The 15695-nt window shown below is 43.3% G+C and overlaps 1 protein-coding gene across 7 annotated transcripts in view; it reads right to left on the minus strand.

Moving 5' to 3' along the window:
- DNAJC12 (DnaJ heat shock protein family (Hsp40) member C12) overlaps positions 1–15478 on the minus strand; it is a 53501-nt gene extending 38023 nt beyond the window's left edge. For 2 of the 7 annotated variants that reach the window (XM_009458549.5, XM_009458548.5), the window contains exons 1-2: positions 15330–15478; positions 3525–3579 (exon numbers count right to left, since the gene is read on the minus strand). In XM_009458549.5, coding sequence (XP_009456824.1) covers positions 3525–3579; positions 15330–15478 — 204 coding nt within the window. Of the gene's footprint in view, positions 1–3524; positions 3978–15329 lie in introns of those variants that run through there. The other 5 variants (XM_054660132.2, XM_016918385.4, XM_054660131.2 and 2 more) reach the window with 5 other exon arrangements.
- Between the last annotated feature and the right edge of the window lie 217 nt (positions 15479–15695).

Here is a 15695-nt window from a genome sequence, read left to right on the forward strand (position 1 = left end):
ACAACCACAACCACCACAACTTAGCGCTCTGCACCAGGCACTGTTCAAAGTACTTTATATATCATGTATTATTTAATCCCCACAACTCTGTGAGGTGGGTACTATTTACTTCCATTTACAGGTTAGAAAACTGAGGAATAGAGGCCGGGTGCGGTGGCTCATGCCTGTAATCCCAACACTTTGGGAGGCCAAGGCGGCGGATCACTTGAGGTCAGGAGTTCGAGGCCAGCCTGGACAACATGGTGAAAGCTCATCTGTACAAAAATACAAGAATTAGCTGGGCATAGTGGCATGCACCTATAATCCCTGCTACTCAGGAGGCTGAAGCAGGAGAATCACTTGAACCCAGGAGGCTGCAGTGAGCTGAGATCCTGCCACTGCACTCCAGCCTGGGCAACACAGTGAGACTTCATCTCAAAGAAACAAAAATTTAAAAAAAAAATCCAATATAGGGAGAAAGGCTAACTGTCTTGGAATCAATCTTTGTTAAATTGTTTTGAAATGGGGAATATATTGTTTTCTATATAACATGGAAATCCTCCCATAATTTATATATGTCATTATGTAAACTAGAAAATTAGTCTCATTGCTTGTTTTCATGGTTGTATTTTCAATTTCTGAAAGATAATTTTAAAAACTCTCTGAGAAGGAAGAGCTTCAGGATTACTGCTCTAGAACCATTAGAAAATACATAATTTTACTTTAATCAATTTCTAGCACAAACTTTAAATTGTAAGAACTATATACCAAAGCAAAAGTATTATGTGGGTGTCTCAATTCAATTGTGATAAGTAAAATTAGAATATCAAATTGTTTTGAAATTATAACAGCTAAAATGCTTTCGGGCATGATGAGTTCTGGTTAATTTTAGAGCATCAAATGAAGGAATACCTGAAGTAAAGGCAATCTATCCAATACAAATCAAGTAAAGGAAATGTCATATTAGTCAAAAATGTCATAAAAATATTTTTGAAATGAGAGGCATACTTATAAAAAGAAGAGAAAAGCCAGGTGCAGTGGCTCACGTCTGTAATCCCAGTATTTTAGGAGGCCGAGGTAGGCAGATCACGAGGTCAAGAGATGAAGACCGTCCTGGCCAACACGGTGAAACCCTGTCTCTACTAAAAATACAAAAATTAGCTAGGCATGGTGGCACGTGCCTGTAGTCCCAGCTACTCAGGAAGCTGAGGAAGGAGAATCACTTGAACCTGGGAGGCGGAGGTTGCAGTGACCTGAGATTGCACCACTGCACTCCAGCCCGGCAACAGAGTGAGACTCCATCTCAAAAAAACAAAAAAAAGAGAGAAAAAATGACACACACACACACACACACACACACACACATATATAAAGAAGTGACAATATTATGACAAACATTTCATTAAAAATAAATAATTGTTATCTAGATATGATATGCCATTGACAGACCAGTAAAATACATCCAGTAAAAGGAATGTTGAGACAAGGAAGTATGACTCCACCTGGTAACCATATTTTGAATATTACACATTAACAATGAGATTATTTTCTGCAAGGCTGTCCAAAATGAATCCTCCTTCTATGTAGATGAAAAGACAACAGCATAACTTCAAAAGACTGACTATGCAGCCATAAAAAAGAATGAGTTCATGTCCTTTGCAGGGACATGAATGAAGCTGGAAACCATCATTCTCAGCAAACTAACACAGGAACAGAAAACCAAACACCACATGTTCTCACTCATAAGTGGGAGATGAACAATGAGAGCACATGGACACAGGCAGGGGAACATCACACACCGGGGCCTGTCAGGGGGTGGGGGAGAAGGGGAGGGACAGCATTAGGACAAATACCTAATGTATGCGGGGCTTAAAACCTAGATGATGGGTTGATAGGTGCAGCAAACCACCCTGGCACATGTGTATCTATGTAACAAACCTGCACATTCTGCACATGGATCCCAGAACTTAAAGTAAAATTTAAAAAAAAAAAAAGGACCGACTAAATAGGTCACAAGATTATGGAGATATAATGACCCTTACTGTATAAGCTAGCATGTATTTTTTAAAATCCAAATTGTCAGCCTTATCAAGTTAAATTATATTCCTTTGATTTTAAATTATTCCTTCAAAAATTGTTTGATAATAGTATAATTTCAACTGTGAATAACACATGGTAAAAATGGTAATAAGCTTTCTCAATTGCTATAAGCAAATCACCACCAACATAAACAAGAGTAACACATTCTTGAGAAGAAATATGCAACTAAAAGACCATTATAAGCTATTCTGGGGGCGGGGCAGTTTTTTTAATTTCAGCGTGTCTAAGATAACTTCCTCAGCATGGCAAAAATAGAGATTTTAATCCTTTGTGTCCAGTAATGCATTCTATTCTTAAAACAAAACTAAGTACATTTTATTAATGAACTACTGCCTTTATGAAACAACAATAAATATAAAAACATTTTGCTTTACAATGTTAATTTTACTACTTAGATTTTAATAAAAATAAATAAAATAAAATATATTAATTATAAAACATAAATATATCCTAATAACATGATTTAATAATATATAATTTAATAATGAATATATTTTATATTAATCTCAACATTATTTGAAATATTGAAAAATTGGAAATAAAATATTTAACAATAAGAGAATAATTCAACTGTGGTAACACAGCAAAATAAAATATTTTGCAACCACTAAAAAGTGTACAAGGAAAGTTTAATAGCATGGAAAATTCCTTGTTATAATACGAATGGGTAAAAAGCAGGAATCAACAAGTACATATAATATCCTCCCAAACAGGTCTTTAAAGAATATACATAGAAAGAATAGTGGAGATTAATATGCCAAAATATTAATACTGTTATCCTTGGGAGAGAGAATTATAAATGATTTTTCCATAATTAAAAAAACCTCTACAACCTTTATAATTGTTTATTGGGAACTTTAAAAATTTTGTTTTCTTACAGATCCAGTGAACAGCTACAGAGTTTTCACATGTTTTGTTTCAGAAGCCACCCTTTCAAGAAGTAATTTCTGTCACACAATTTGAAATATTAACATAAAGGATGCTTCTTTGTTTCTATTTTGACTGCTCACATAGGAGTACACATTTTAATAAAATATATTAAAATCCCTAGTTTTATAAGAAATTTCATTTCACCTCAATTATGAGTCACCATAATAAAGGTATAGCTTATATATACTGTGAAACACTGCCATCAGAAATTACAATAAAATTTCAAATATTTATTTTTAATATACTATATTGTGAAACAGCATATGGCCATGTGCCAGAATACACATATTTAATCAGAAGCTTCCGTAAAATTCCCATAGGACACTATTCAAGTAAAATCCCAACATACATTTAAATTCTTAACTTTCTCTGAGCCAAAAGTGTTTTAAAACAACACAAGGTTAGGTTTGTAGGCAATGTGACTAAAAATTCAAAGTTAAAACCTTAAATAAAAACTTGAAATACTATTGTGAAAAATAATACTGTTGTGATAAAAATATTATCCACTGTCTTACCGAAGATAGTTCATCACATCCCAGTAATGTGTAGTAATCTTCAGTATCTTCTGACCTGTAATTCAGTATTGCATCCATTTAGATGACTTAATCAGTCCTTCTTCCCTCGGAAACAAGAGGCACAGTGAGCTTCGAATTAACAGGAAGAAACTCTTTAAATCTGAATTAGAGCAGCATGTTCCACATAGCAAAAACTAGCTTTAAGACTGGCCACAGTCAATACACCAGATGTCATCCTAGACCTTTGTAAACTCTGCCTCTCATTGGCTGTTTACAGAGAAGAAAAGAACAGTCCACGTGTCTATTATTGCAGTGCTGCCTGGGATCTGTAGTTTGAGTTTATATAAGAGATGCATGTGAACCATTTGTCTTATGAGTTAATAAAGACTGCCTATTTTCAGAAACTTGCCACATTAGCCACTTCTCCATCTCCTATATATTTTTGTCTCTATCCTTCAAAAAAAAAAAAGAAAAAAAGTGAAGCAATGTGGTAAAATCTTAGGATGTGTTAATAAGGATAATGGGAGCTTTTCTTAGTGTTTAAAATACTTAATTTTATTTATTTGTTTATTTTCAGACAAGGTCTCACTCTGTTGCCCAGGCTGGAGTGCAGTGGTGCAGTCTCAGCTCACTGCAACCTCTGTCTCCCCAGCTCAAGCGATCCTCCCACCTCAGCCTCCCGAGTAGCTGGGACCACAGGCACATAGCACCATGTCCGGCTAATTTTTGGTTTTTGTTTTGTTATGTTTTAAGAGAAGGGGGTTTTGCCATGTTGCCCAGCCTGGTCTCGAACTCGTGAGCTCAAAGCGATCTGCCTGCTTCGGCCTCCCAACGTGCTGGGATTACAGGCATGATCCACAGCACCCGGCCAATAACACAGTCTTGATTTTTATGGAGCTTACGCTCTGATGGAGGAAGACAGCTGAAAAACATGCAAAAAAAAAAAAAAAAAAACATGATCGTTTAAAATAGTGATTTGTAGGCCAGGCATGGTGGCCCACACCTGTAGTCCAGCTACTTGGGAGGCTGAGGCAGAAGAATCACTTGGACCCAGGAGGCAGAGGCTGTAGTGAGCCGAGATGGTGCCACTGCACTCCAGACTGGGCTACAGAGCAAGACTCCATCTCAAAAAATAAAAAGATAAAATAGTGATTTGTGCTTTAGAGAAAATAAAATAGGACAATGAGAAGAACTGTATGATAACTCGGGTCAGATGGCTGTGCCATTTCTCCTGGGTTGGTTCTCCAGACTCAGGAGTGTCTCTAGTCTGAGGTAGGTCCAGGCAATTTATGTTTCAGTTCATTTTAGCCCAAAGAAACACAGTTCAGGTCTGGGATTTAGAGAACAAGGTGAGTGGTCAGGGACACAACACTTTGACTGCCTTAACACTTTTTTTGTTTCATTTTTCAGAGAGACAGGGTCTCGCCATATTGCCCAGATTGGTCTTAAACCCCTGGACTCAAGTGATCCTCCCACTTTGGCCTCCCAAAGTGCTGCGATTACAGATGTGAGCCAACATGCCTGGCCCTTAACACTTTAAATTCCCCCACCTGAGGGGAAAAAAGTTGTTTTTCTTTCAGCCCACCTATATACATCTTTTTAAAGGTTTATTTCTGAAGAGAAGCAAGAAAAAGCACTGAAGCACCATTTTTTACTAATCCTTCATTGTACATGCTGTCTTGCTAAAAGTTCTATATAGAATTTTAAGGCCAGGCACGGTGGCTCACGCCATAATCCCAGCACTGGGAGACCAAGGCGGGCAGATCATGAGGTCGGGGGTTCGAGACCAGCCTGACCGATGTGATGAAATCCTGTCTCTACTAAAAATACAAAAATTAGCCAAGCATGGTGGCATGCACCTGTAGTCCCAGCTACTCAGGATGCTGAGGCAGGAGAATTGCTTGAATCTGGGAGGCGGAGGTTGCAGCGAGCTGAGATCGTGCCACTGGACTCCAGCCTGGGTGACAGAGCCAGGGTCCATCTCAAAAAAAAAAAAAATTAGATCACAATATCTTGATCTAAATCACTGATAAATGGCCTTTTAATGATGTGAAGTTGCCATGGTGGAAAGCAGTATGGTGGTTCCTCAAAAAATTAAACATAGAACTACCATGTGACCCCACAATTCCACTTCTGGGTAAATACACAAAAGAATTGAAAGAAGGAACTTGAAAAGATATTTATATAGTCATGTTCATCAAGGCATTAGTCATAATAGCCAAAAAGTGGAGGCAATGCAAGTGTCCATCAACGGATGACTAAACAAATGGAATGTTAGGGCTGGGCATGGTGGCTCACGCCTGTAATCCCAGAACTTTGGGAGGCCGAGGCAGGCAGATCACTTGAGGCCAGGAGTTCGAAACCAGCCTGGCCAACATGGCAAAACTTCATCTCTACTGAAAATACAAAAAAGTTAGCTGGGTGTGGTGGCACATGCCTGTAATTTCAGCTACTTGGGAGGCTGAGGCACGAGAATTGCTCGAACCCAGGAGGTGGAGGCTGCAATAAGCTGAGATCACACCACTGCACTCCAGCCTGGGTGACAGAGCAAGACCTTGTCTAACACAAACAAACAAAAAAGTGTGGTATTGGCCAGGTGCAGTGGCTTATGCCTGTAATCCCAGCACTTTGAGAGACCAAGGCAGGAGGATTGTTTGAGCCCAGGAGTTCAAAACCAGCCTGCGCAACATAATGAGACTCTGTCCTTATTTTTATATTAATAATATAATTTTTTTTTTGAGACAGAGTTTCACTCTTGTTGCTCAGGCTGGAGTGCAATGGTGTGATCTTGGCTCACCGCAACCTCCGCCTGGGTTCAAGTGATTCTCCTGCCTCAGCCTCCTGAGTAGCTGGGATTACAGGCATGTGCCACCATGCCCGACTAATTTTGAATTTTTAGTAGAGATGGGGTTTCTCCATGTTGGTCAGGCTGATTTCGAACTCCAGACTTCAGGTGATCCACCCGCCGTGGCCTCCCAAAGTGCTGGGATTAGAGGGGTGAGCCACTGTACCCGGCTTAAAAGTTTTTAAAGTGTGTGGTATCTTCCCCCTGGCTCTCTTACTCCTGTTCTCACCATGTAACATGTCTGCTCCCACTTCACCTTCTGCCATAAGTAAAAGCTCCCTGAAGCCTACCCAGAAGCTGAACGGATGCTGGTTCCATGCTTCCACATTCTGCAGAACTGTGAGCCAATTAAACCTCTTTTCAGTATAAATTACCAAGTCTTAGGTATTCCTTCATAGCAATGCAAGAATGGCCTGACACAAAAAATTGGTACCAAAGAGTGGGGCCTTGCTATAAAGATACCTGACAAAGTGGGAGCAGCTTTGAAACTGGGTAATGGGCAGAGGCTGGAAGACTTTGGAGGGCTCACAAGAAGACAGGAAGATGAGGGAAAGTTTGGAACTCCTGCAAGACTGGTTAAATGGTTGTGACCAAAATGCTGATGGTGATATGGACAGTGAAGTCCAGGCTAATGAGGTCTCAGATGGAAATGAGGAACTTATTGAGAACTGGAATAAAGGTCACTCTTGTTATGCCTTACCAAGGAACAAAGCTATATGGTATTCATGCCCTAGGAATCTGTGGAAGTTTGAACTTAAGAGTGATGACTTAGGGTATCTGGCAGAAGAAATTTCTAGGCAGCAAAGTGTTCAAGAAGTGACCTGGCTGCTTCTAACAGCCTATCCTCAGATGCAGAAGCAAAGAAATGACTTAAAGTTGGAACTTATATTTAAAGGGAAAGCAGAATGTAAAAGTTTGGAAAATTTGCAACCTAGCCATGTGGTAGAAAACAAAAACCCATTTTCAGGGCAAGAATCTAAGCAGACTGCAGAGCAACCACTTGCTAAAGAGATTTGCATAAATGAAAGGGAGCCAGGTCAGAGGCTGATAGACAAGACAATGAGAAAAAAACCTCAAAGGCATTTCAGAGATCTAAGAGGCAGCCCCTCTCATCACAGGCCTAGAGGCCCAGGAGGAAAGAATGATTTAGGGGGCCAGGCTCAGGGTGCTGCTGCCCTGTACCACTATGGGAGGCTGCTTCCTGCATCCAGCCACTTCAGCCCCAGCCTCAGCTCAAAGGGGCCCAGGTACAGCTCAGGCCACAGCTCAGAAGGGTGCAGGCTGTAAGCCTTGGTGGCTTCCATGTGGTGTTAAGCCTGCAGGTGTTCAGAATGCAAGAGTGAAGGAGGTTTGGCAGCTTCCTCCTAGATTTCAGAGAATATATAAGAAAGCCTGGGTACCCAAGAAGAAGCCTACCACAGGGACAGAGCCCTCACCAAGAGCCTCTACTAGGGCAGTGCAGAGGGGAAATGGGAGGTTGGAACTTTAACATAGTTTGGAAAGTGTCCCTGCCTGAATCTCATGTTGAATTGTAATCCTCAGTATTGGAGGTAAGGCCTGGTGGGAAGTGATCAGATCATGGGACTGGATTTCTCATGAATGGTTGAGCACCATCCTCTTGATGCTGTCCTCACAAAAATGAGTGACTTCTCTGAGATCTGGCTGTTCAAAAGTGTGTATCACTTCACTCTCTGTCTCTCTTGCTCCTGCTCCCACCATAGGAGATGCCTGCTCCCCCTTCACCTTCTGCTGTGATTGCAAGCTTCCTGAGGTACCCCCAAAAGCAGATGCCTGTGTTATGCTCCCTGTGCAGCCTGCAGAACCATAAGCCAATTAAATCTCTTTTCTTTATAAATTACCCAGTCCCAGGTATGTCTTTTCTTTTCTTTTCTTTTCTTTTTTTTTTTTTTTTGAGACAGAGTCTCACTCTGTCACCCATGCTGGAGTGCAATGGCACAATGTCAGCTCACTGCAACCTCTGCCTCCTGGGTTCAAGCAATTCTCTGCCTCAGCCTCCTGAGTAGCTGGGATTACAGGTGCCTGCCACCACACCTGGCTAATTTTTTGTATTTTTTAGTAGAAATGGGATTTCACCATCTTGGCCAGGCTGGTCTTGAACTCCTGACCTCGTGATCCACCCACCTTGGCCTCCCAAAGTGCTGGATTACAGGCATGAGCCACTGCACCCAGACTTAGGTATTTCTTTTTTCTTTTTTTTCTTTTTTTTTTTTTTGTGATGGAGTCTTGCTCTGTCACCCAGACTGGAGTGCGACGGCGCAATCTTGGCTCACCACAACCTCCGCCTCCCGGGTTCAAGCGATTCTTCTGCCTCAGCCTCTCAAGTAGCTGGGACTACAGGCACACGCAACCATGCCCAGCTAATTTTTGTATTTTTAGTAGGGACAAGGTTTCACCATACTGACCAGTCTGGTTTCAAACTCCTGACCTTGTGATCCGCCCGCCTCAGCCTCCCAAAGTGCTGGGATTACAGACGTGAGCCACTGCACCTGGCCAGGTATTTCTTTATAAAAATGTGGGAATGGCCTAATACAAACTCCCACACAGAGTCCCCACTGGGGCACTGCCTAGTGAAGCTGTGGGAATAGGGCCCCCACCTTCCCGGCCCAGAGTGGTAGATCCACTGGCAGCTCACACCCTGCACCTGGAAAAGTCACAGAGTCACAGGCACTCAACTCCAACCCAGGAGAGCAGCCTGCAAAGCCACAAGGGCAGGGCTGCCCAAGGGATTGGGAGCCCGCCCCTCACAGCAGTGTGCCAAGGACGTGAGACATGGAGTCAAGAATTATTTTGGAGCTTTAAGATTTAATGAATGTCCTGCTGGGTTTCAGGCCTGCTTGGGACTTGTTGCTCCTTTCTTTTTTTTCCTTTTTTTTTTTTTTGAGATGGAGTCTTGCTCTGTTGCCCAGACTGAAGTACAGTGGCACGATCTCGGCTCACTGCAACCTGCACCTCCCAGGTTCAAGCTATTCCCCTGCCTCATCCTCCCTGAGTAGCTGGGATTACAGGCATGTGCCATCACACCTGGCTAATTTTTGTATTTTTAGTAGAGACGGGGTTTCACCATGTTGGCCAGGCTGGTTTCCAACTCCTGACGTCAGGTGATCCACCCTCCTCAGCCTCCCAAGGTGCTGGGATTACAGGCATGAGCCACAGCACCCGCCATGTTGCTCCTTTCTTTTAGCTGATTTCTTCCTTTTGGAAAGGGAATGTTTGCCCAATGCCTGTATCTCCATGTATCTTGGAAGTAAATAACTTGTCTTTTATTTTACAAGTTCATAGGTGGAAGGAACATGGCTTGAGTCTCAGATAAGACTTTGGACTTGGGACTTTTGAGTTAATGCTAGAATGAATTAAGACTTTGGGGAACTATGGGCAGGGGATAATTGTATTCAGCAATGTGAGAAGAATATGAGATTTGAGGGGTCAAGGTAGAATGATGCAGTTTAGATGTTGTCCCCTCTAAATCTCATGTTGAATCATAATCCCCAATGCTGGAGGTAGGGCCTGGTAGGAGGTGATGGGATCATGGAGCCAGATTTCTCATGAATGGTTTAGTACCATCCTCCTGGTGCTGTCCTCAGAATAGTGAGTGAATTCTCATAAGATCTGGCTGTTTAAAAGTGTGTGGTATGGCATCTTCCCCCTCACTCTCTTCTTCCTGTTCTTGCCATGTGACATTCCTGCTCCTGCTTTGCCTTCTGCCATGAGTAAAAGCTCTCTGAGGCCTCCCCAGTAGCCAAGCAGATGCTGGCTGCATGCTTGTACAGCCTTCAGGACCACGAGCCAATTAAAACTCTTTTCTTGGCCGAGTGCCACAGCTCATGCCTGTAGTTATAGCACTTTGGGAGGCCGAGGCAGGTGGATCACTTGAGCTCACGAGTTCGAGACCAGCCTGGGCAACACGGCAAAACCCCATCTCTACAAAAAATACAAAAATTAGCTGGGCATGGTGGCGTATGCCTGTAGTCCCAGCTATTCCAGAGGCCGAGGTGGGAGGATCACTTGAGCCCAGGAGCTCAAGGCTGCAGTGAGCCACAGTCATGCCACTGCACCCCAGCCTGGGTGAGAGAGTGAGACCCTGTCTCAATGAAAAGTAAAAATATATATATATTCTTTATAAATTACCCAGGTTCAGGTATTCCCTCATAGCAATGCAAGTATGGCCTAAGACAATGTGATTTTTAGGAACATTTTAACCCAGGAATTCATAGAAGCACTCACAAAATAAATGAAAAGCAGGAGAAAGGAGCAAAACACATAAGCTATCATACAGAGATGGAAATGTCCATTGCGTGTTCAGTTAAAGGTAAGGAAAATGACCTTATGGCAAGGTATGTTGGAGAGAATGCCTTTAATACTGGGATTGAACAGAAGACCTGGGCCAGAATGTAGAAAGCCTTGATGATCAGGTGGAAGACACTGAGTGAGTATGGATGCAACAGGAACTGTTGTAGGTTCTTGAGCACGTGAATAACATGTTAAACTTAGAGCTTTTAAGATTAGTCTGGTCAGCCAGGTGCGGTGGCTCACGCCTGTAATCCTAGCACTTTGGGAAGCCGAGGCAGGTGGATCACAAGGTCAGGGATTCAAGACCAACCTGACCAACATGGTGAAACCCCGTCTCCACTAAAAATACAAAAATTAGCCATGCTTGGTGGCTCACACCTGTCATCACATCTACTCGAGGGATCACTTGAACCTGGGAGGCAGAGGTTGCAGTGAGCTGAGATCGCACCACTGCACTCCAGCCTGGTCAACAGAGTGAGGCTCCATCTGAAAAAAAATAATAATAATAATATAAATGTATTTCATACATTTATGGAGTCTTGGAATTTCAAGATAAAGGTGCCAGCAGATTCAGTGTCTGGTAAGGCTTACTCTTTGCTTCATAAATGACACCTTGTTGCTGTGTCCTGACATGACGAAAAGGGCAAGGCAGCTCCCTTCAACCTTTTATAAGGGCACTAATCCCATTCATGAATACAGAGCCCTCATGATTTAATCACTTCCCAAAAGGCCCAACTTCTTAATTCCATCACAATGAGTATTCAATTCCAACATAAATTTTGGAGGGACACACTCAAACCACAGCAATAGACTTCTGAATCTTAGTGCTCTTTTTCCCTTTTCACTTGATTGTCTCATTCTTTTCAACATCTGCACAGCGTTCCACCCTGGTCATACAATACTTTATTTAAGTGTCTTTTTTTTTTTTGAGATGGAGTCTCGCTCTGTCGCCCAGGCTGGAGTGCAGTGGTGCGATCTCAGCTCACTGCAACCTCCGCCTCCTGGGTTCAAGTGATCCTCCCACCTCACCCTCCCGAGTAGCTGGGACTACAGGCACGTGTCACCACACCCAGCTAATTTTTTGTATTTTTAGTAGAGGGGTTTCACCGTTTTAGCCAGTATGGTCTCGATCTCCTGACGTCGTGATCTGCCCGCCTCGGCCTCCCAAAGTGCTGGGATTACAGGTGTGAGCCACCATGCCCGGCCTAACCAGTGTCTTTTTAAAGTTGCGTATGGATTAGAAAATTTTCATTACTTATTTTAATAAATATTGGCATAGGATATTGTTCAGAAAAAGCAATAATACAAGATGAGCAGATGTTTTGAGGGAAGTTGGAGTGCCACTTTGTTATTCCTGCTCTGTTCCCCAAAACTAACCTTCAAACCTGTTGCAGCATCTCATGGTAGGATATAATTTTAATATTCTTTGGGATTTTCTCCCCATCTATAGAGGTAACAAAAATCATGACAAGACCACTAGCTAATCTTTTGGAGAAGTGATAAATAATAAAGCTAGAGCCACTCCTCCTTATACCAAAATAAATTACAGAAAAATCAAATAACTCAGAAGCCATGGAAAAAAATCTCATGAGCATAACTATATAAAAATTAAGTGGCCTGGCGCGGAGGCCCATGCCTGTAATCCCAGCACTTTGGGAGGTCAAGGCAGGTGGATCGCTTGAGCCCTAGAATTTGAGACCAGCCTAGGCAACATGGCAAGACTCAGTCTCTACAAAAAAAAAAAAAAAAATAGCGCTTGTATCCCAGCTAGCTACTAGGGAGGCTGAGGCAGGAGGATCACTTGAGTCTGGGGAAGTCCAAGCTGCAGTGAGCTGAGATCACGCCACTGCATTCCAGCCTGGGCGACAGAGCAAGACCCTGTCTCAAAAAAAAAAGTAAGCACATTTATGTGACCAAAACAATACAAAAGCAAAATCAGAAGGCAAATAATATACAAAGAAAAAAATTTCATAATTCTCATAACAGACAAAAGACTAACTTCCTTAATATACAAGTGCAGACAAATCAATTTTTAAAAGATGAACAACACAACAGAAAATTAAGCCAAAAATGCCGGGCTTGGTGGCTCACGCCTGTAATCCCAGCACTTTAGGAGGCCGAGGCAGGCGGATCACCAGGTCAGGAGATGGAGACCATCTTGGCTAACACGGTGAAACCCCGTCTCTACTAAAAATACAAAAAAACAAAATTAGCCGGGGGTGGTGGCAGGCGCCTGTAGTACCAGCTACTCGGGAGGTTGAGGCAGGAGAACGGCGTGAACCCGGGAGGCGGAGCTTGCAGTGAGCCGAGATCACGCCACTGCACTCCAGCCTGGGCGACAGAGCGAGACTCCGTCTAGAAAAAAAAAAAAAAAAAGAAAGAAAGAAAATTAAGCCAAAAATACAACTACTTTCAGAAATACAAACGACCAATAAACATACAAATAGTAGTGCAACATCACTAATAATTATGAAACTGCAAATCAATCCAAAGAAGATAAAGTTGTTCACCTCTCAGATTAGCAAAGGTTTGATAATACCCATGCTAGAAAACAGAAATGAGGAAGAAAGCATTTCCATACATTGTTGGATGAGAGTGTAAGTTGGTACAATTTGGCAATTTGGTGTATTTATCACCTTTTATAAAGCATATCTATCCTTGACAGGGCAATTTTGTCTCTACAAATTCAGCTTGTGGATATACACCAAAATGTGTTCAAGAGGACCACTGCAGTGTTGTTTGCAACAGGAAAAAATATATATACAACGAAATGTTCATCGGTGGAGTTGAGGAGGGCAGGAGATTAATAAATTATGCTATTTGTAGGATGAACTACTGTATTGCCAGTGAAAAGAGAATAAAGATAGCTTTTTATGTGCAAGTATGGAAAGATGTCTAACGAGTGCTATCAAATGAAAAAACAGGTTTGAGAAGAGTATTACAGTATTACCTCTATTGTGTACTTTTTAATAGTATGTACATTTGCACTTGTAATTTTTTCTAAAGATAACTGCCTTTAAAAAGCAAGCAACAGGCTGGGAGCGGTGGCTCACGCCTATAATCCCAGCACTTTGGAAGGCCGAGGTGGGCAGATCATGAGGTCAGGAGTTCAAGACCAGCCTGGCCAACAGGGTGAAATCCCCGTCTCTACTTAAAAAAAAAAAAAAAAAAAAGCAAAAATTAGCGTGGCGTGGTGGTGCGTTCCTGTAATCCCAGCTACTCGGGAGACTGAGGCAGGTGAATTTTTTTAACCGGGACCCGGGAGGTGGAGGTGCAGTGAGCCAAGATCGTACCACTGAACTCCAGCCTGGATTACAGACCGAGACTCCGTCTCAAAAAAAAAAAAAAAAAAAAAAAGCAAGCAGCAGGCCGGGCGAAGTGGCTCATGCCTATAATCCCAGAACTTTGGGAGGCTGAGGTGGGTGGATCACCTGATTGAGGTCAGGAGTTCGAGACTAGCCTGGCCAACATGGTGAAACTCCGTCTCTACTACTACTACTAATAATAATTAGCTGGGAGTGGTGGCGCACACCTGTAATCTCAGCTTCTAGGGAGGCTGAGGCAGGAGAATTGCTTGAACCCGGGAGGCGGAGGTTGCAGTGAGCCGAGATCGCGCCATTGCATTCCAGCTTGGGCAACAAGAGCCAAAGTTCATCTCAAAAAAAAAAAAAAAAAAAAAAAAAAAGCAAGCAACAGTATTCTTTTAGGGGAGGAACTGGGCAGGTACTCAAAAGAAGATTTTCATTTCCTTTTATACTTTTTTAAACTGTGTGAAGTCGATGTAGTCATCCCATAATTTTTCTTCTTTATGGAAGAATATAGCGTATAGTAGAAATTATGTAGACCTTTTTAACAGAGTTAAAGCTCTGTGGAGGCCGGGCGCGGTGTCTCACGCCTGTAATCCCAGCACTTTGGGAGGCCAAGGCGGGTGGATCACTTGAGGTCAAGAGTTCCAGACCAGCCTGGCCAGAATGGTGAAACCCCATCTCTACTAAAAATACAGAAATTAGCCGGGTGTGGTGGCGGGCGCCTATAGTCCCGGCTACTCGGGTGCCTGAGGCAGGAGAATTGCTTGACCAGGCAGGCGGAGGTTGCAGTGAGCCGAGATCGCGCCACTGCACTCCAGCCTGGGCAACAGAGTGACACTCCGTCAGAAAAAAGAAAGGGGAGGGCAGGGGAGGGAAGGGGAGGGGAGGGCGGGGGGGGAAGAGAAGAGAAGAGAAGCGAAGCGAAGCACACACACAAGACACGGAGAGTCCGATGCTCAATCCTAGGCCTTGGGGGCCTGTTCCTCCCTCCCGAGAAGCGTCTCTCACCCGAGACTACAACTCCCATAAGGCATCGCGAGAACGGCGCCACAGAGGAACCGGAAACAAGCCAGTTACTTTCATACACAGGGACACCGTCCCCCTCTCCGTCCCCCGCCCCCCGCCCCCCGCCCCCCGCCCTCCGCCCTCCGTCCTCCGTCCTCCGTAAGTGCTATTTTTACATCGAATGCCCTAGTCTGGAAGTAGGTAAACTGAAACTAAGCTCAAATCAAAAGGAGAAAGGCTGGAAAACAAGAGGCTACAAGCTCCAGAAGCTCCGAGCGAGGATGAAAATTAGCCAGCCCACAGGTGGGCTCTGCGCGGCCCTGAAAGTCGCACTCTGACCTGACCCTTTCCGCCTCTCGTTTTTCCTTCCAGTCTCGCTTCAAAGTTCTGTATTGCAGAATGAAATCGGCGCCTTTCTCCAGCGGTTTTTCCAAATACGAGCAAAGGAGGCACAAAACGCAGGTTCCAGAAACTGTGCCTGCAACCATTCGTCCTTATTTCCCGACACACGGGCCCCTGCTCCCCGCTAAGGTTGGTGTCCTGGACACGAGTTTTGCGCTCTGATAGAAGGGCTTAGATTCCAGATTGACACTGGGCTCTCTAAAGCCTGCTCCTCAATCTACTGATCCGGTCCAGCTTAAGATCCAGTAGAAAGAAAACATAGCCTGCCCGGACTGTAACCTTTTTGTTTCAGACCCTGCATTT

The sequence above is a fragment of the Pan troglodytes genome, chromosome 8 (genome assembly GCF_028858775.2).
Source record: "Pan troglodytes isolate AG18354 chromosome 8, NHGRI_mPanTro3-v2.0_pri, whole genome shotgun sequence".
Taxonomy (NCBI): domain Eukaryota; kingdom Metazoa; phylum Chordata; class Mammalia; order Primates; family Hominidae; genus Pan; species Pan troglodytes.